This window comes from Mercurialis annua, linkage group LG3, assembly GCF_937616625.2.
Source record: "Mercurialis annua linkage group LG3, ddMerAnnu1.2, whole genome shotgun sequence".
Classification (NCBI taxonomy): Eukaryota; Viridiplantae; Streptophyta; class Magnoliopsida; order Malpighiales; family Euphorbiaceae; genus Mercurialis; species Mercurialis annua.
Window position 1 is genome coordinate 41,550,120 of NC_065572.1, and position 20,820 is coordinate 41,570,939.

Sequence of the window (20,820 nt, forward strand, 5' to 3'; positions counted from 1 at the left end):
CCGTCCACTCTGGGATTTAGCGTGATACGTCGCACTTACGCTGGGATCATTTCAATACAGTATCTCCATAATGTTTTTTATATTAGTAAAAGAAGTGCTTTGAGGTTTTAAAGGTTTTCACTTAATAAATGTAAATAGTTGTATGAACTCATCTCAGTATATATGACTCTGTTGTTTTCCCAATTTTTCTAGGTTTATGATTTTGAGCGCGTCTGATTGATCTCCAGCTTTCATTATTCTATGGAGATCTACTTTTGGTTTTAAATAAAGATAGTCATTCTTTTAAAACTCTTAGACCGTAATAGTGATAGTTATGTCTTTATTATTTCAGAATATTGATATCAGAACAGTCTGACTGTTGTTTAAGCTTATGTTGACATGTATTACTTTGGATTCAGACCTATTATATATAAGGCATGTTGTTAGAGTCTCGGATTAGTGCCGAGCATTTTATTATATAACTGGTTATATAAACTGTTAGATTTAGGTTAGAGTCTCGGTTGCCCCCGAGCAGTGGTTTTCTTGCAGGTTTATTTGTTTGTATGGTTATCCGCAAGGCTAGCTACGGGTTTCGGTACAACCATACTCATACCCTAGCGCCGGTCGCGATCCGGGAAATTGGGTCGTGACAGAAACGTTTGGATTTGTTTCGTAACGTTTGTAAACATTTGGATATGCTTCGTAACTTTGTAAACGTTTGGGTTAAATCGCTAAAATTAGGAAACGTTTGGATTTGTTTCGTAACGTTTCTAAACATTTGGCTTAAATTGCTAAAAAGGTGAAACGTTTGGATTTGTTCCGTAATGTTTGGATTTGTTTTGTAACGTTTATAAACGTTTGGCTTAAATCGCTTAAAGGTGAAACGTTTAGTTTTGTTTCGTAACCTTTGTAAACGTTTGGCTTAAATCGCTAAAAAGGTGAAACGTTTGGATTTGTTTCGTAACGTTTGTAAATTTTTCTCTTAAATCGCTAAAATGGGGAAACATTAGGATTTGTTTCGTAACGTTTGTAAACATTTGGCTTAAATCGCTAAAATTGTGAACGCTTGGTTTTGTTTCGCAAAGTTTCTCAACGTTTGGGTTAAATTGCTAGAAAGGTGAATTGCTTGGATTTGTTTCGTAATATTTGTAAACAATTGGCTTTGTTTCGTAACGTTTGTAAACGTTTTGCTTAAATTGCCAAAAATGTGAAACGTTTGGGATTTGTTTCGTATTTTTGTTCACGTTTGGTTTTGTTTCGTAACGTTTTAAATATTTGGTTTTGTTTCGTAACGTTTGTAAACGTTTGGCTTAAATCGTTAAAATGGGGTAATGTTTGGATTTGTTTCGTAACGTTTGGCTTAAATCACTAAAAAGGTGAAACGCTTGGATTTATTTCGTAACATTTGTAAACGTTTGGATTAAATCGCTAAAAATGTGAAACGTTTGGATTTCTTTCGTAATGTTTGTAAACGTTTGGCTTAAATTGCTAAAATGGGGAAAAGTTTTGATTTGTTTCGTAATGATTGTAAACATTTGGCTTAAATCGCTAAAAAGGTGAAACGTTTGGATTTGTTTCATAACGTTTGTAAACGTTTGGCTTAAATTGCTAAAATGGGGAAACTTTTGGATTTGTTTAGTAACGTTTGTAAATGTTTGGCTTAAATTGTTAAAAAAGCGAAACGTTTGGATTTGTTTCGTAACGTATTGTAAATGTTTGGCTTAAATCACTTAAAAGGTGAAACGTTAGGTTTTTTTTTTATATCCTTTGTAAACGTTTGGTTTAAATCGCAAAAAAGATGAAACGTTTGGATTTGTTTCATAACGTTTGTAAACGTTTGGCTTAAATTGTTAAAATGGGGAAAAATTTGGATTTGTTTCGTAATGATTGTAAACACTTGGCTTAAATCGCTAAAAAGGTGAAACGTTTGGATTTGTTTCATAACGTTTGGCTTAAATTGCTAAAATGGGGAAACTTTTGGATTTGTTTAGTAACGTTTGTAAATGTTTGGCTTAAATTGCTAAAAAAGAGAAACGTTTGGATTTGTTTCGTAACATATTGTAAATGTTTGGCTTAAATCGCTTAAAAGGTGAAACGTTAGGTTTTGTTTGATATCCTTTGTAAACGTTTGGTTTAAATCGCAAAAAAAATGAAACGTTTGTATTTGTTTCGTAACGTTTGTAAACGTTTGGCTTAAATCGCTAAAAAGGGGAAACGTTTGAATTTGTTTCATAACCTTTGTAAACGTTTGGCCTAGATCGCTAAAAATGTGAAATGTTTTGATTTGTTTTGTAATGTTTGTACACGTTTGGCTTAAATTGCTAAAAATGTGAAACGTTTGGATTTGTTCCGTAGAGTTTGTAAGAACTTTTAATTTCTACAAACGTTTACAAAGGGTATGAAACAAAACCAAAAGTTTGGTTTAAAAGGGGAAACGTTTGTAAACGTTTGGTTTTGTAAACATTTGGCTTAAATCGTTATAAAGGGGAAACGTTTGGATTTGTTTCGTAACGTTGAAAACGTTTGGCTTTAATTGCTAAAATGGGAAACTTTTGGATTTGTTTTGTAACGTCTGTAAACGTTTGGCTTAAATCTCGTTAAAAAGCTGAAACGTTTGTTTTTGTTTCGTAATGTTTGTAAACATTTGGCGTAAGTCGCTAAAAAGGTGAAACGTTTGGATTGGTTTTGTAATGTTTGTAAACGTTTGGCTTAAATCGCTAAAAAGAGAAAACGTTTGGTTTTGTTTCGTAACGTTTGCAAACGTTAGTCTTAAATCGCTACAAAAGTGAAATGTTTGTTTTTGTTCCATAACGTATGTAAACATTTGTCTTAAATCGATAAAAAGGGGAAACGTTTCGTTTTGTTTCATAACCTTTGTAAATGTTTGGCTTAAATCGCTAAAAAGGTGAAACATTTGGTTTTGTTTCGTAAAGTTTGCTAACGTGTTACTTAAATCTCTAAAAACGTTTGGTTTTGTTTCACCTTTTTACATTTGGTAAATCGCTAAAATGGGGAAACGTTTGATTTTGTTTCGTAACGTTTGTAAACGTTTGGTTTAAATCGCTAAAAAGTTGAAACGTTTGGTTTTGTTTCGTAGCGTTTGTAAACATTTGGCTTAAATTGCTTAAAAGGTTAAACTGTAATATCCCGTACTTTTAATTTTTTTTTTTAAAAATTTAATTATAATTTTTGCATTCCGTCAAACTTTAGATAATTTATTATTATTATTATTAAATTTTTTTTTTTATTTAATTTTATTAGAGTCGTTCATTGATTCAGTTGTGGTTCGATTTGTATTTGGTTTGTATGATTAACTTTCAAAAGAAAAAAAAAAGAGGAAAAGGTAAGCTTATTTTGCATGATAATGAGCCATGCATACACCTTCCTCCCCACGTGATTATTTTGTGCATGATAAGCCCATAAATGTATTAAATTGGCCATAGTATATGAAAGCCCACCTTTTATCCATCTTTTGAAATATATGAAGCAGGAATTGAAATTGCTTCCATTCATTCGTTTTGCTGCTATCCATTTGTTTGTCTCATAATCATATTATAAAACCCTATTTTTATAAAACCCAAGCCGTTGTTTCAGAGGAAAAACTTTCTCTTAACATCACAACATTCATCCATCCCTCTCTTTGCTTTCAATCCGGTAAGTAATTCACACCTTTGCTTTCTTTAATCATTCGACGCCGTGTCATCGTTCTAATAAATATCTTATTCATTATAGCGAAATTCTGAGATTTGTTGCTTCGTTACATCAGTAAATCCCATCCTCTATAATCGTTACGCTTTGGAATCGAAACGGTACGTGAAACTTATTTGTTTAAACGCCGCTAAGGTTCACCAATTCATTGTTCTTTACCGCCGTACCTTCTTTGTATTTGATGCCTTTGTTCATGGGTTCTTTGTTGCGTTATTTCCAAGTGTTGAGTTCAGTAATATATGGAGTTCATTAAATGGTTTGGTTCTTGAATGATTCATTCGGTTTTGAGTTTTGTTCTTTAGATCCAAATTGTGTTGATTAAATTCTTTTGTTGCGGGTTCTGCTATATTTATTCTTTGGCTGCCTGGATCGTTGTTTTTGATTGATATATCATGTGGCCTTATTTTGATAATTAAATGAATTTGATGTTCTATATTGATGATCAGTGAGTCGAAAATTATTACTCTCAGTTCGAGCTTCTCTTGGGCTTATATTCTTGTGGTTAGGTTTGTGTCACGACCCAATCTCAGGGCCGAGACCGGCGCTAGGGAATGGGAGTGGTTGCTCCGAAACCCGTAGCAAGCCTAAAAACGTAAAATAATTTTTTTTTCGCGAATATAAACATCATGCATGACATACATAAACACGTGTCATGCAGAGGCACACATGCCAGGCATACATATCCTCTGGCAGTCTCAAATATCAAAACGCAGCTAGCGTAAAACATTTAAAACTTTAAAACATTAAAGTTATATTTACAGAAAACTATACATAACAAGCTAATTTGCAAAATACTTATCTACTGCAGCTCTAAGAGTAAAGTATTGTTTCTTTACATACTCAAAAATACAGACTTCTGAAAGTAGGATAGAAGTCCGTTGCTTCAAAGCGTCTTTAACCTGAAAGGAAATCTTTGAGGGGTCAGTATATTGGGATATACTGAGTGAGTTCATACATTTACTAATAAGTATTCAAGTTAAAACATAAAACGATACTCAATCGTATCCAGCCAAGTACAAGATCTGATTGAAACCTTAATCCTCAAACATACTAATCATCAATCAAGCAACCCAATCATCAATATCAAATTGCGAGTCCAACTCGCTGGTGGCCCCGCCACTAGATACAGGGACTCCAGACTACACCGTAGCCGAGTGCTCACTCGTATCAAAATCATAAACCCAATCGTAAATTTCATAATCATCATCAGCTTCCAGCTGAGTCACATCAAAACTGGTGATCACGCAGTCCTATTGTCGCCCAATAGGTAGCACGTTCCATCGGATCAATACTGGTTTCAAATCAAGCATATGCAATTCATAAAAAGAATTCGCATCGCAATCATGCAAAACAAACATAAAGCAATATAAAATATTTGCTTAAGTAAACACTTTAAAAGCAAATCATATAAACTCACAGAAAACGCTTATCCAAAAATATGTCGGGGCTTTAGAACGTCAAGCTTCCCGAACTACTGGTCCAGCTACTTCTTGCCTCGCCGGATCTAAAACAATTTTAAAACATTTGACTTGTATTAGAATCCTATTCTAAGATTGACTCTAGACTCGAGACTCGACACGTTTTACTTTCATTAATCGTCGTTCTTCTCACGTATACTCCGATAACGGTATCAAACTCGTTTACGGATCGTAAATCACTTCTAATTAAATTCCCGTTTAACCTCATTAGGTTAACTATTCACATTAATCGATTAACTAATATTCGATTTCCGTTTCAATACGCGAATTCAATTAATTCAATCGAGGTACGAAGAATCGGGGTGCGAGAATCGGAGGGTGCACGTTCGTGTATGGGGGTACACGATCGTGCACCTTGATGGTACACGGTCGTGTACCATGTATTGGTGCACGTTCGTGTACTTTGGTACACGTTCGTGCACAATTGATGGTACACGTTCGTGTACCACAAGTGCACACGATCCCCCGGAATCGATTTCCGGGGTTTCCGACCTGCTATATACGTAAAAACGCTCCAAACTCAACCAAAACGCGTATTCTAAGCTCAAAACGCTATATATCAATCCTATACTCGATAAAACGATAAAATCGTTTCGTGGCCTAAAACTGAATCGATATAACTCAAAATATATTCGTTTAAACGATAAAACGTCAAGCTTACCGTGATACGCCACTGAAATACGATCGTTTTGAGCTATTAAACGTCGGAAACGGACGAGAAACGAAAACCGCGCGATGAACCGTAACTATCGCCGTTTAGGAACGAGAAAGGGAAAGAAAAGGATCTGATCATCTTAATTCCTTCCTTATGAAGGATTCTTATATATATATATATACTGGTTAATTTGCCATTTGGTCCTTGAAACTTTTCAAAAGTTTCAATTTAGTCCAAAACCTATTCAATTAATCTTTCTATTAATTCATATACGTATCATTTATATCCGAATAAATAATACTAACTCAAAATATATATATCCATCGAAAATCCTCAAATTTCAATTTTCAGGGCTTAATTGGCTAATTTGCACTTTAGCCCCTAAACTTTTCAAAATTAACTCCTTAAATCCCGCTAATTGACTCATTAAATTTTATCCTGAATTTCTGATATAATTAAATTAAATTCTTTTTAATCTAATTTATCGGAAATCACGACACGTGGCACGACGTAACTACCTTAAAATATTTTGGGGTATTACATTCACCCCCCCTTAAAATAAATTCGTCCTCGAATTTAAAATTTAGCCACGTACCTTGAGTGAAAAGGAAAGGATAGTTCTGTCTCATATCCTCTTCTGTCTCCCACGTGCACTCTTCTACGGATTGACTTCTCCAAAGAACTTTTACCATTGGAATCCTCTTCATTCGTAATTGTCGTATCTGCGTGTCGACAATCTGCACTGGCCGTTCTTCGTATTGGTGCACGTTCATGTACTTTGGTACACGTTCGTGCACAATTGATGGTACACGTTCGTGTACCACAAGTGCACACGATCCCCCGGAATCGATTTCCGGGGTTTCCGACCTGCTATATACGTAAAAACGCTCCAAACTCAACCAAAACGCGTATTCTAAGCTCAAAACGCTATATATCAATCCTATACTCGATAAAACGATAAAATCGTTTCGTGGCCTAAAACTGAATCGATATAACTCAAAATATATTCGTTTAAACGATAAAACGTCAAGCTTACCGTGATACGCCACTGAAATACGATCGTTTTGAGCTATTAAACGTCGGAAACGGACGAGAAACGAAAACCGCGCGATGAACCGTAACTATCGCCGTTTAGGAACGAGAAAGGGAAAGAAAAGGATCTGATCATCTTAATTCCTTCCTTATGAAGGATTCTTATATATATATATATATACTGGTTAATTTGCCATTTGGTCCTTGAAACTTTTCAAAAGTTTCAATTTAGTCCAAAACCTATTCAATTAATCTTTCTATTAATTCATATACGTATCATTTATGTCCGAATAAATAATACTAACTCAAAATATATATATCCATCGAAAATCCTCAAATTTCAATTTTCAGGGCTTAATTGGCTAATTTGCACTTTAGCCCCTAAACTTTTCAAAATTAACTCCTTAAATCCCGCTAATTGACTCATTAAATTTTATCCTGAATTTCTGATATAATTAAATTAAATTATTTTTAATCTAATTTATCGGAAATCACGACACGTGGCACGACGTAACTACCTTAAAATATTTTGGGGTATTACATTCACCCCCCCTTAAAATAAATTCGTCCTCGAATTTAAAATTTAGCCACGTACCTTGAGTGAAAAGGTAAGGATAGTTCTGTCTCATATCCTCTTCTGTCTCCCACGTGCACTCTTCTACGGATTGACTTCTCCAAAGAACTTTTACCATTGGAATCCTCTTCATTCGTAATTGTCGTATCTGCGTGTCGACAATCTGCACTGGCCGTTCTTCGTAAGTCAGTTCCTCGCTCACATCCACCACTTGCGGTTGAATTATTCGAGAAGGGTCTAGTACATATTTCCGAAGCATGGAAATATGGAAGACAGGATGAACTTGCGACATCTCCGGTGGCAAGTCTAGCTTATAGGCAACTGAGCCTATACGTTCTATAATCTGATATGGTCCGACATATCTCGGAGCCAACTTGCCCTTCTTTCCGAAACGAATCACTCCCTTCATCGGTGATACCTTGAGAAATACGTAATCTCCGATCTTAAATTCGATGTCTTTCCTATTGGGGTCCGCGTAATTCTTCTGTTGACTGGAAGCAGTATTCAAACGCTGCTTTATCAATGGTACTTTTTCTGACGTAATCTGGATGATCTCTGCTCCATTAAGCTTCCGCTCACCGACTTCGTCCCAACAGATAGGGGATCGACACTTGCGACCGTATAACGCTTCATATGGTGCCATCTCGATGCTCAAATGATAGCTGTTGTTGTAGGCGAATTAGATTAGAGGTAGGTATGTATCCCAACTACCTCCGAAGTCTAATACGCATAACCGAAGCATATCTTCTACCGTTTGAATCGTCCGTTCAGACTGGCCGTCTGTCTGAGGGTGAAAAGCAGTCCTGAAATTTAATCGTGTTCCTAACGCGTCTTGTAAACTCTTCCAGAAATGAGAGGTAAATACGGAACCTCTGTCTGAAACGATTGACACGGGGACTCCGTGTAAGCTCACGATCTTATCGATATAAATCTCCGCCAACTTTGCTGCAGAATACGTCGTCTTGATAGGAATGAAGTGCGCTGACTTCGTCAAACGATCCACGATTACCCAAATGGAATCAAAGCCTTTCTGCTTCTTGGGCAATCCGACTACGAAATCCATCGTGATCTGCTCCCATTTCCACTCCGGGATGGGTAACGGCTGAAGAAATTCGTAAGGCCGTTGATGCTCCAACTTGACTTGCTTACAAGTCGGACATTTCGCCACGAACTCTGCGATGTCTTTCTTCATTCCGCTTCACCAATACGTTGTCTTGATGTCGTGATACATCTTTGTGGAACCTGGATGAACGCTATGCATCGTTCCATGCGTCTCTTCCATGATCTTCTGTCTCAAGTCTTCCACGTCTGGAACGCACATTCGATTGCCGTACTTCAGTATTCCGTTGACGATACTGAAATCTTGACTCTTGCCTTGTTGAACTTCCTCATCAAATGCTTTAATTGAAGGTCGTCCGCTTGTAACTCTTTGATCTGATCTATCAACGTCGATCGTATCGTTAGCTGAGCCACTAGGTTTCCGAGAGATGAAATCTCGAACTCAACTCCTTGGATAAACATCGTATGAATCTCGTTGATTAATGGTCTCTGCCATGTCGTTGTAACGTGCGCGAGACTTCCTGCCGATTTCCTGCTTAATGCATCTGCCACGACGTTGGCCTTGCCTGGATGGTATTGTATCGTGAAGTCGTAATCTTTTAATAGCTCCATCCATCTCCGCTGTCTGAGGTTCAATTCTCGCTGATCAAAAATGTACTTCAAGCTTTTATGATCTGTAAAGATCTCGCACGTAGCGCCGTATAAATAATGTCTCCAAATCTTCAGCGCAAAAATCACCGCTGCTAACTCTAAATCATGCGTCGGGTAGTTCGTTTCATGCTTCTTGAGCTGTCGTGAAGCGTATGCAATTACTCAACCGTGTTGCATAAGGACGCATCCTGGTCCAACTCTTGAAGCATCACAGTAAACTGTGAATCCTTCCGTTCCTTATGGTAATGCTAAAACTGGTGCCGTCGTCAGACACTCTTTCAGTTTCAGAAAACTGAGTTCACACTGATCTTTCCAGTTGAACTTCGCGTTCTTCTGAGTTAGCTTCGTCAAAGGTACAACGATTTTTGAAAAGTCTTGTACAAATCGTCTGTAATATCCCGCTAATCCGAGAAAACTTCGGACTTCAGTAACCGATTCAGGTCGCTTCCATTCTATTACTGCTTCGATCTTCTTTGGGTCAGCCTTAATGCCACTTTGTGACACCACATGACCTAAGAAAGCCACTTCTGTTAGCCAAAATTCACATTTAGAGAATTTGGCGTAAAGCTGATGTTCTCTTAGCGTCTGTAGTACTATCCGCAGATGCTGAGCGTGCTTTTCTTTTGTACGTGAATAAATCAAAATGTCGTCGATAAACACGATTACGAACTGATCCAAGTACGGTTTGAATATTCTATTCATCAAATCCATGAAGGCTGCTGGGGCGTTTGTCAATCCAAATGACATCACAAGAAACTCGTAATGTCCGTATCGAGTTCGAAAAGCAGTCTTTTGAACATCATCATCGCGAATCTTCAGCTGATGGTAGCCTGATCTTAAATCAATCTTAGAGAAATACTTCGCTCCTTGTAACTGATCGTATAAATCGTCGATTCTAGGTAACGGATACTTATTCCTTATCGTCACCTTATTCAGCTGTCGATAATCGATGCATAGTCGAAGCGATCCATCCTTCTTTTTCACGAATAGCACTGGTGCACCCCACGGGGATACACTCGGTCTGATGAAACCACGATCAAACAATTCTTCTAGCTGATCCTTAAGTTCTTTGAGCTCTGCTGGCGCCATTCGATAAGGATGTATCGATATCGACTTTGTGTCAGGAGCTATTTCGATACAAAACTCAATCTCGCGATCTGGGGTTAATCCAGGTAATTTCTCTGGAAAAACATCTGGATACTCCGATACAACTGGCACGTCACTTAAGTTCACACTTTTGTTCTCCATGTCTCGTACTATCGCTAAGAATCCTTGACATCCCTTCTTCAACATACGACAAGCTTTAATAGCTGAAATAATACTCGTAGAAGATTCCATCTTATCACCCTGAATTGAAACCGCTTCAATTCCAGGCGTGTTAAACGTTACTGTCTTCTTTCGACAATCCACATTGGCGTAGTGCTGAGCTAGCCAATCCATTCCTAGTATGACGTCAAAAGCTAATACCTCGAGTAAAATCAAATCAACTAACAAATCTCGTCCTTGAACTCTCACAGGGCAGAACGGATAAACGATACTAACTTCCACACTTTCTCCAACTGGAGTAGCTACTGACAAGGGATTCATAAGATATGCTGGTTGCACTCCTAACTTACTAGCGAAACTAGGCGAAACAAACGAATGCGTAGCGCCCGGATAAAATAAAATTAGTGCGTCTTGAGAAGCGATAGGAAAGATACCTTGCACCACAGCATTGGAAGCCTGAGCCTCTTGAGGATTCAGTGCAAAGACCCTAGCCTGACTCCCGCCAGCCTGCGAAGTCTGGCCAGTACCGCGTCCTCCTCCATTCCTTCCTCCTCGATTTGCGTAACCACGACCTCTCTGGCCCGTGAAGGTACTTCCTGTCTGATCATATCCTGACGCTATCTGCTGCGCTGTTCTCTGCTGCTGATAAGAAGGCTGTACTACAGTAGTCATTGAACCCTGGGGCATCTGCCTCGGACAATCTCTACCAAAATGGCCCCGTTGACCACAGTTGAAACATGCTCCTCTAGCAATGTAGCACGCGCCGTAGTGCCTTCTATTACAGTTCAGACATAAGGGCACTCCACCTCCCATGTCGCTCACCGATCTGGCACTAATTCCGGTGCCTGAAGTACTGACTCTGGTTCCATACCGAGCTTTCTTATTTCTTTGCTGCTGTGATGGGGGTCGAGAATAACTCCTAACATATGATTGGGTGGGTGCGTTCTGTACGCTACGAAACACATCACTCCTCACAGGCGCAACATTGGAAGGATCGGGAATCTTTCCAAAACGGATCAGAGAAATTTCCATTTGTCTAGCGCTGTCGATCAGTTGCACTAGGGTTCTTCCGATATCAGACGTCAGACTCATAAATTCAGCTCCTAGACCCTCCACAAACCTTGAGTTCACTCAGGCTGGGTCCGTAGTCAGGTCTGGTGCAAATCTACTCACTCTGGTAAACTCCGTCATGAAATCCCTAAATAGCTACCTTAGAGGGGGGTGAATAAGGTTTAGTGAGTAATTAAAATTTAGTAGGAGTTTAAGAGAAGAGAAATTGACCCAAGCAATTTAGAGTGGTTCAGATTACAAACCAATCCTACTCCACTACTCAATCAAAGATTGAGATTTTAGAATTCACTAATGGATTGTGCTTTAAAGCTAAACACAAACTTTACAAAAGAGATTTCCAAGAGATAATCTCAAACTCACAAAATGTTTTTCTAAGGATAAACAAAAACCTACAACACTAATAATTGAATCACAATGATTAATCAATCAACAAAACAGGTAAGCAATCAATAATTGATGCACAATAAATGTAGAGAGAATAAATTGAATGCTTGAGTATATGTTTTGTTGCTGGAGTGTCTAACCTCATAAATGAGGTAGACAAGGGGTATTTATAACCCCAACAACAAACCCTTGAATCTTCTAGAAGAAAACTCAAGTTTGTGCTGAAAAGCACCCTGTCGCGCCCGTGATACCCTAAGTCGCGCCCGCGATATTTAAATGTCAGGAATTCAACCAATGGTTGAAGGCCACTTGTCAAGCAACTGATGAAGGGCTCTGATATAGCCGTTGGACCTTCAACGTTCATATTCATCGCGCACGCGATGTACGTGTAGCCCCCGCGATACATTTGAAAAACCAAAGCTGTTTGATGAGTGGTGTATCGCGCCCGTGATGTGATGTATCACGCCCGAGATTCATGTATCACGCCCGTGATGGAAAAGGGATCTCGGGCGCGATATGCTACTGGAACTAGTCGGAATATGGAATTTTCGATTCTCGCTAGAAAGCTCCGATTCGACCCGGGATGGTTTCTATATGTTCCTACACACTAATAAACATGATTAGGCTCTTTAAATTGATTGTCAAACTCAAAATTAGGGTTCAAATGGGACTTGGTCCAACAATCTCCCCCTTTTTGATTTTGACAATCAATTTACGGAAATGGCTAAGTTTGTGGGAGTTCAAATGAGTTTTGGCTCCCCCTCACTTTATGCACAAGAATTTTTAAATAAATCTAGACAAGCATAAAGTAGATACGATTTTAAAAGCTTAGTCATTTGAATAAAATTTGCACTTTTTGAGAGATATGAAAAATACTTTAGAAATGCAAATATCTCTCCCCCTTTGTCAAGATCAAAAATAAGTAATGGCATATAAAAAAAATAGATCGGAAGTGCAAGAATTAGGAATAAACTCAATTATAAAAAAGGATTCATAGATAACCAAGATAAAAACCACATTTAAATTAGGAAATAAGGACAATACAAGGCTTACACAAAAGACATTAACCATATATAGGCATGTAATCCACAACTAGGTAGGATTTACAAGGCATTTTTGACAAGGTGAAAAATGCAAAAAGAAAAATTAAAGCATAAAAAAAATGCATGAAATGGATGAAATGCAAATGATCAATCCTCTTCTTCAATGTCATTGAAATCTTCTTCCTCAAGCACCGGAGTATGAACCGGAGAAGGCGGAAATTGAGCATCGAAGCGGTTCCGCAAAATGCCAAAATCGGACCGTAAACCACCAAACTCCGTTTCCATTCTCCCAAAGCGATTTTCTAAATTGTTGAAACGGGAATCCACATTTGTTTCCAACAAGTTCATACGTCCAAACATCCGCTCATTTTGACTATAAATGAGCGAGAGCATTTGATTTGTGCTAGAGCCGGGAGGTGGGAGCCAAGTGGGATCCATTGCCGGTGCCGGAATTTCCGGTTCTTGAAAACCGCCAAACGCTTCTTCCTCAACTTGAGCTTGAAACACTTCCGGAGGAGCCGGTTCTTGTAGTTGCCTTTGCCTCTTCCTAGCAAGCCTATGAACTTCTTGTTGAATCCACCTTTCCCCAAAGAGATAAATATAATGATGGTCATTTGTAACTTGAAAGGCATTGACCCTATTGACGAAATACTCAAGATCGAGAGGAGAGTCCTTCCAAGGGATTACAACACCCGGAGCTTGGCGAAGAGCGGGAGTGTAGGCCCTTGCCTTCTTGACCATGGCGGTGACAAAAGAACCAACTCGAAGAGTTCCCTTTTTCTTGCCAAGCGAGACGAGATGCTCCATAAAGTAGCGAGCACATGAAAATTTCTCGCCTTTAACCGCACACCATAAGAAGAAAAGGTCCTTGATGGGGACTTTTTCGTTTCCCTCATGCCGCCCGTTGATGGAGTAAGTGATAATGCGATGAAACACAAAGAGCGGAAGAGAGGTGATGGACTTAGCAATTGCGGTTCTCGGTTCATGCTTCACATCGGCACTAATTTCCGCCCAAAACTCGTGAATGTGAAATTCCTCAACCCGGAGATAACTAGTGGTGAACCCTTCTTCAAAACCGAAGCAATCATCAATGTCTTTGGGGGTTAGCTTGTAGGTAGTACCTTTAACTTGAAAAGTGACCCCATAGAACCCGGAACGATGATTTTCGTTAGTAATGATATGGAGAGTAGATAGTACCTCTTTCATCAAATCCTCTATGGTGTCTTCACGGTTTCCGCACACAAATTTTCGCCAACCCAAGACATCAATGTAGTCATAGACTTGATCCGCAAGCCCATCAAAGGTCATGTTGGATAAATCGGGAAACCGAGTGCCTTCTACTTCGGCAATTTCCAAATTGGCACGGCGAGAAGCAATTTCTTCCATTTCTAAAGTCGGAAGTGGAGATGCCGAAGAAGTTTGCCCCATAGGGCGTTTGCCTTTTGAAGGAATGACTTTCTTGGGAGCCATGATATGAGTGATATGATATGAGAATGAGAAAATGCAAAATTTTGAAGTGTAAGGATTAAAAGTGAAGAATTTTGTTTAAGAAAAAAAAGGAAAGATGAGAAAAAGGTTATAAATGAATGTAGCCCTCAAAATGGCTTTTTATAGGCCTTTAAAACCCTTAAAACGGTCATAAACGGCTAGTTTTTGAAAATCTAGCCGTTTTGACAAGTGTTAAAACGGGCAAAAATTTGAAAAATTCAACGTATCACGCCCGTGATACATGTGTAGCGCCCGTGATATAGGAAAATAGCCGTTATTTTCAAAAGCTGCCTATATCACGCCCGCTATACACGAATCACGCCCGAGATTCAAGCAGTGGCAAAAAGATTTGCTTACTGTTTGAATATCTCGCCCGTGATATACATATCACGCCCGAGATTCAAGCAGTAGCAAAATTCTTGCTTTCTGGTTGAATATCTCGGTCGTGATTTATACATCACGGTCGTGATACATGATATTTAGAAAAAAAATTTGCAATTTTAATTCAAAAACACAATTTTTCACAATGTCAAGCCTTAATTCCAACACATATGGATAATTAATGAGCAGGAAACACCAAAATATATGAATATCATAAAATGGGATACATATACGTATTGGTCCAAGCAATGAAATCGATAAGACAAGTAAAGTAAAACATCAAATAGGCAAACCAATCATGCAATTCAACTCAAAGTGCTCCCATCAAGCATACCAAGCTCTCGAATGATAAAATTCATACGCTCTTCATTAAGAGGCTTGGTAAAAATATCCGCAAATTGGTTAGTTGTATCGATGAATTCGACTACAACGTCTCCCTTTTGCACATGATCACGTATAAAATGATGACAGATATCTATGTGTTTACTCCTAGAGTGTTGAATAGGGTTCTTGGATAGGTTAATTGCACTAGTGTTGTCACATTTGATGGGAATATGACTAAGTGTAACACCATAATCCAAAAGTTGTTGCTTAATCCAAAGGATATGAGCACAACAACAACCGGCCGCTACATATTCGGCTTCCGCGGTTGACAAAGCCACGGATACTTGTTTCTTACTACTCCATGAGATCAAGCTATGACCCAAAAATTGGCAAGTCCCGGAGGTACTTTTACGGTCTAAAAGACAACCCGCATAGTCGGCATCGGAGTAGCCAAGCAACCTAGGGTCTACATTTCTAGGGTACCAAATTCCTAGGTTTAAAGTGCCATGCAAATACTTGAAAATACGCTTAACGGCATGCAAGTGGGATTCCTTAGGACAAGCTTGAAAACGAGCACATAGGCACACACTAAACATAATATCGGGTCTACTAGCGGTAAGATAAAGAAGTGAACCGATCATACCTCTATACATTGTAATATCAATGCATTTACCCGATTCATCCTTGTCCAACTTTGTGGTGGTACTCATAGGTGTCTTGCTACTTGAGGAAGTTTCCATGCCAAATTTCTTGAGCATTTCCTTGGTGTACTTGGATTGATTTATGAAAATGCCATCCGCATTTTGTTTGATTTGTAGTCCAAGGAAGAACTTGAGTTCCCCCATGAGACTCATCTAAAATTCCCTAGTCATACACATAGAAAAATCTCCACAAAGAGACTCATTAGTAGCACCGAATATGATATCATCAACATAGATTTGGACAAAAAGAATATCATGCTTATGAGTTTTTGTGAAAAGAGTTGTATCAACTTTTCCTTTGGAAAAACCATTTGAAAGCAAAAAATTACTCAACCTATCATACCAAGCTCTAGGAGCTTGTTTTAAACCATACAAAGCCTTGTTGAGTTTGAAAACATATTGTGGATGCCGAAAATCTTCAAAACCGGGAGGTTGTTTAACATAAACTTCCTCTTCTATAAAACCATTTAAAAAAGCACTTTTGACATCCATTTGAAAAAGTTTGAAATTCATGCATGATGCATAGGCTAACAACATACGAATTGCTTCTAATCTAGCAACCGGAGCAAATGTCTCCTCATAATCAATGCCTTCCTCTTGGTTATAGCCTTGGGCAACCAATCGGGCCTTGTTTCGAGTTATTGCTCCGCTTTCATCCAACTTATTCCAATAGACCCATTTTGTTCCAATAATGGTATGACCATTAGGAGGAGGGACTAACTCCCAAACTTTATTCCATATGAATTCATTGAGTTCATCTTGCATAGCAATCACCCAATGTTCATCAACTAGGGCTTCACTAACTTTAGTGGGCTCGAATTGAGATAGGAATGCAACATTTGCAAAAGTACGGAATTGAGAGCGAGTGCTTACTCCCCTTGAAGTTTCACCGATAATCAACTCTTGAGGATGACTTTTGTTAAAAGCCCAATCTTTAGGTAGATCATGAATGGGTTGAGCCGGAGGAGGAGATTCGGATTCCACCTTGGACTCCTCTAGAGGTGTTTGAGTTTCCTCCACTTGACTTGTAGTAGCTCCTTGATTTTCAACCAAAGAGAGATCCTCAAAAGTACCTAAAAAGTCATGAACAAACGAGTCCTTTTCCGGAAAATCCTTGGAGGACTCATCAAATACCACATGCATAGATTCCTCAATAACTAAGGTGCGCTTTTTGAAGACTCTAAAAGACTTGCTATTAGAGGCATAACCCAAAAAGACACCTTCATCCGTTTTGGAATCAAATTTTCCAAGGTCATCCTTGGTATTTAATATGAAGCATTTGCATCAAAATACTCTAAAGTAGGATATCTTGGGTTTTCTTCCTACCCAAAGCTCATAAGAAGTTTTGTTTAAAATTGGTCTTTTAAAAATGCGATTTGAAACATAGCAAGCGGTGTTCATAGCTTCGGCCCACAAGTAATGAGGTAAATCATACTCATTGAGCATAGATCGAGCCATTTCAACCAAGGTTCGGTTTTTCCTTTCAACAACCCCATTTTGTTGAGGCGTTCTAGGAGAAGAAAAATTATGAAAAATGCCATTTTCTTCACAAAAAGATTTGAAAGATTCATTTTGAAATTCGGTTCCATGATCACTTCGAATACTTGAAATAGATAAATCTTTTTCTTTTTGAACTCGCTTTGCAAAACTTTTAAAACCGTTAAAAGCTTCATTCTTATGAGCCAAGAATATAACCCAAGTGAATCTAGAGTAGTCATCAACTAACACAAATGCATAATGCATGCCACGCAAACTAGCAACTCTCATAGGTCCACACAAGTCCATGTGAATCAATTGTAATGGTCTAGAGGTAGAAACAACATTTTTAGCTTTAAAAGAAGACTTGTGTTGTTTTCCCATTTGTCAAGGTCCACACACTTTGTCTTTTGAATAATTTAGCTTAGGCAAACCTTTAACAATTTCATCCTTGCTAACCTCATTTAAGAGGTCTAAGCTAGCATGACCAAGTCTACGGTGCCACAACCAAGATTCGTCGCTAAGTGATAGTAAACACTTGCCATCTCGGTTTTCAAGCGTATCCAAGTCAATTATGTAAGTGTTTTGTCTTTGATTTCCTTTGAAGATAACCGTGTTGTCCATTGGTTGGATAACATAGCAAGCCTTGGAATCAAAGTTGACATTATAGCCCTTATCACACAATTGACTTACACTTAAAAGATTATGTTCTAGACCATTAACAAGCCACACATTTTCTATAGAAGGAGAAGAAGAGTTACCTATCTTGCCTATCCCCACAACTTGACCTTTGCCATCATCACCGAAGGTGACATTTCCCAACTTTTTATGTTCCAATTGGGTGAAGTTGGAGATGTGGCCCGTCATGTGCCTAGAAGAACCGCTATCGACGTACCATTTGGTTTTATTCAACACGGTTTCTTTTTGCACCTAGAATAAACAAGCTCAACCTTTAGGTACCCAAATCACATTGGGTCCTTGGAAGTTAGCACTAGAATAGTCCAAGGGAATTAACCTCGATTGGACCTTTCTAACATAACAATCAACATTCTTATGACCATATCTCATGCAATAAACACATTGAAGTCTAGGGGATATGTGAGCATAAGATGGATAGGTCTTGGCACTAGGAGCCTCACATGAGTGAGCATAGCAATGTGCACAAGAGTGATCATAAGTATATGCATGAGCATTGTTGTGAGAATGAGCATAGGGATATGAATGAACATGATTCTTTTTCATACTTCTCTTCTCCCATTTGTGACTATATTGAGAGGCATGGGTATGTCTAGGGGGTCTTGTACCCACTTTGCTCTTAGACTTAGAAGCCACAAATGACTTAGTCTTGGGAGCTTGAGCATACCTCTTATTCACCTCTTTTGGTTTGACCAAAGAAGGAGGAACTTCTATAGAAGAAGTTTGAGGTGAAGAAGCCTTCACAAAAGTAGTCACACTTGAGGAAGAGGGGTTGTGACTATAGCCAAGTCCAAATTTTATGGTTGGGTTTCTTTGGGAATCAAGAAGATTGTCCAAAGATTCCTTCCCTTTGTGAAATCTTGAGATAGAGCTATTTAGAGAAAGAATTTCACTCTTTAGTGTTTCATTTTCCTTTAGCAAAATATTGACATCTTGCTTAGAGATAGATTCTAAAGAAGACTTTAAGTCTTGAATTTCTTTCTTCAAATTGAGCATCTCAAGTTTAGCCATAGAGGCTTCCCTTTTGAAAAGTTTTATTTTGGCATGATAGTCACTACATTTGTTAGTTAGTTCATTTATCATGTCATGACATTCATCATCAATCTCATACACCAAAGAATCATCAACCAACACATTCTCAACATTTACAACACAAGAGGCACTAGGGGTATTTTTCACAACAACAATATCACTTCCGGTCTAATATGACCCGGTTTGCCACACCCATGACAAGTGACATCTCTTCTAGGAGTAGGAGTCTCTTATTTGGAGTTGGATGATCTCTTGAAGTTTGAGGACTCACCCTTTTGCTCATATTTTTGAACTTGAGAATTCTTCCTTGTTCTCCATTCCCTTACTTTCTTAGACAATAGCACCATCTCTTCATCATCTTCTTCATCACTTGCATTAAGCTCCTCTTCAACCTTACTTTCAATTGCTTTAGCATTCAAAGCAATTCCCTTAGTTTTCTCTTCTTGAGACTTCTTCAACTCTTGAATTTCCTTCATGTAGGTCATCTCATGGAGAAGTAGGTTTCCGATAAGCTCATCGGTTCTCAAATTCCTTATGTCATGTGATTCCTCAATGGCGGTTATCTTCGGTTGCCAATCAAGGAGAGGCAATGAACGAAGAATTTTACCATTGATTTCACCAAGAGTATAGTGCTCACCAAGCTTCTTGAGATTGGTGGTAATGCCAAAAAGTCTATTGGTAGTCTCGGTGACGGTCTCATTTGGCTTGTTCTTGAACCCTTCATATTCTCCAATGAGAAGCTCAACCTTCTTGTTCTTTACTTGAACCGTTCCTTCATGGTAGTTCTCAAGAATCTTCCACATATCATGAGCCGTTGTGCAATGTTGAACCCTTCCTTGCTCTTCTCTACACAAAGATGAAATGATCACACAAATAGCCTTCCGGTTGAGAGCAATAGCTAGAACTTGATCCTTGGTCCAATCTTTTCTTGGCCAAGGTATAATAGCACCATTCAACTCTTGAGTAGGAGCCACATAACCATCAAGAACCATATGCCATAAGTTCACACCATCCATATCGAGATAGTTTTCCATACGAAATTTCCAATTTGGATAATCCGTTCCATCAAAGAAGGGACGAAGCGTATGAGTAAAGTTTTCGGTAGCCATTTGAATCGAAGAACTCGCAATTAAGCAATGAGATGAGTAACTTAGCTTTGATACCAATTGAAATCCCTAAATAGCTACCTTAGAGGGGGGTGAATAAGGTTTAGTGAGTAATTAAAATTTAGTAGGAGTTTAAGAGAAGAGAAATTGACCCAAGCAATTTAGAGTGGTTCGGATTACAAACCAATCCTACTCCACTACTCAATCAAAGATTGAGATTTTAGAATTCACTAATGGATTGTGCTTTAAAGCTAAACACAAACTTTACAAAAGAGATTTCCAAGAGATAATCTCAAACTCACAAAATGTTTTTCTAAGGATAAACAAAAACCTACAACACTAATAATTGAATCACAATGATTAATCAATCAACAAAAGAGGTAAGAAATCAATAATTGATGCACAATAAATGTAGAGAGAATAAATTGAATGCTTGAGTATATGTTTTGTTGCTAGAGTGTCTAACCTCATAAATGAGGTAGACAAGGGGTATTTATAACCCCAACAACAAACCCTTGAATCTTCTAGAAGAAAACTCAAGTTTGTGCTGAAAAGCACCCTGTCGCGCCCGTGATACCCTAAGTCGCGCCCGCGATATTTAAATGTCAGGAATTCAACCAATGGTTGAAGGCCACTTGTCAAGCAACTGATGAAGGGCTCTGATATAGCCGTTGGACCTTCAACGTTCATATTCATCGCGCACGCGATGTACGTGT

General features: G+C 38.4%; 1 protein-coding gene across 1 annotated transcript; it reads right to left on the bottom strand.

Annotated features, from left to right (window-relative positions):
- Nucleotides 1-17,657: 17,657 nt before the first annotated feature.
- LOC126672541 (uncharacterized) lies at nt 17,658-20,107 on the bottom strand. Its single transcript, XM_050366497.1, has 3 exons — nt 19,292-20,107; nt 18,297-19,166; nt 17,658-18,200 (listed from the first exon to the last, which is right to left on the bottom strand). The coding sequence occupies exons 1-3, from the start codon at nt 20,105-20,107 to the stop codon at nt 17,658-17,660; spliced, it is 2,229 nt and encodes a 742-aa protein (XP_050222454.1).
- Nucleotides 20,108-20,820: the final 713 nt, after the last annotated feature.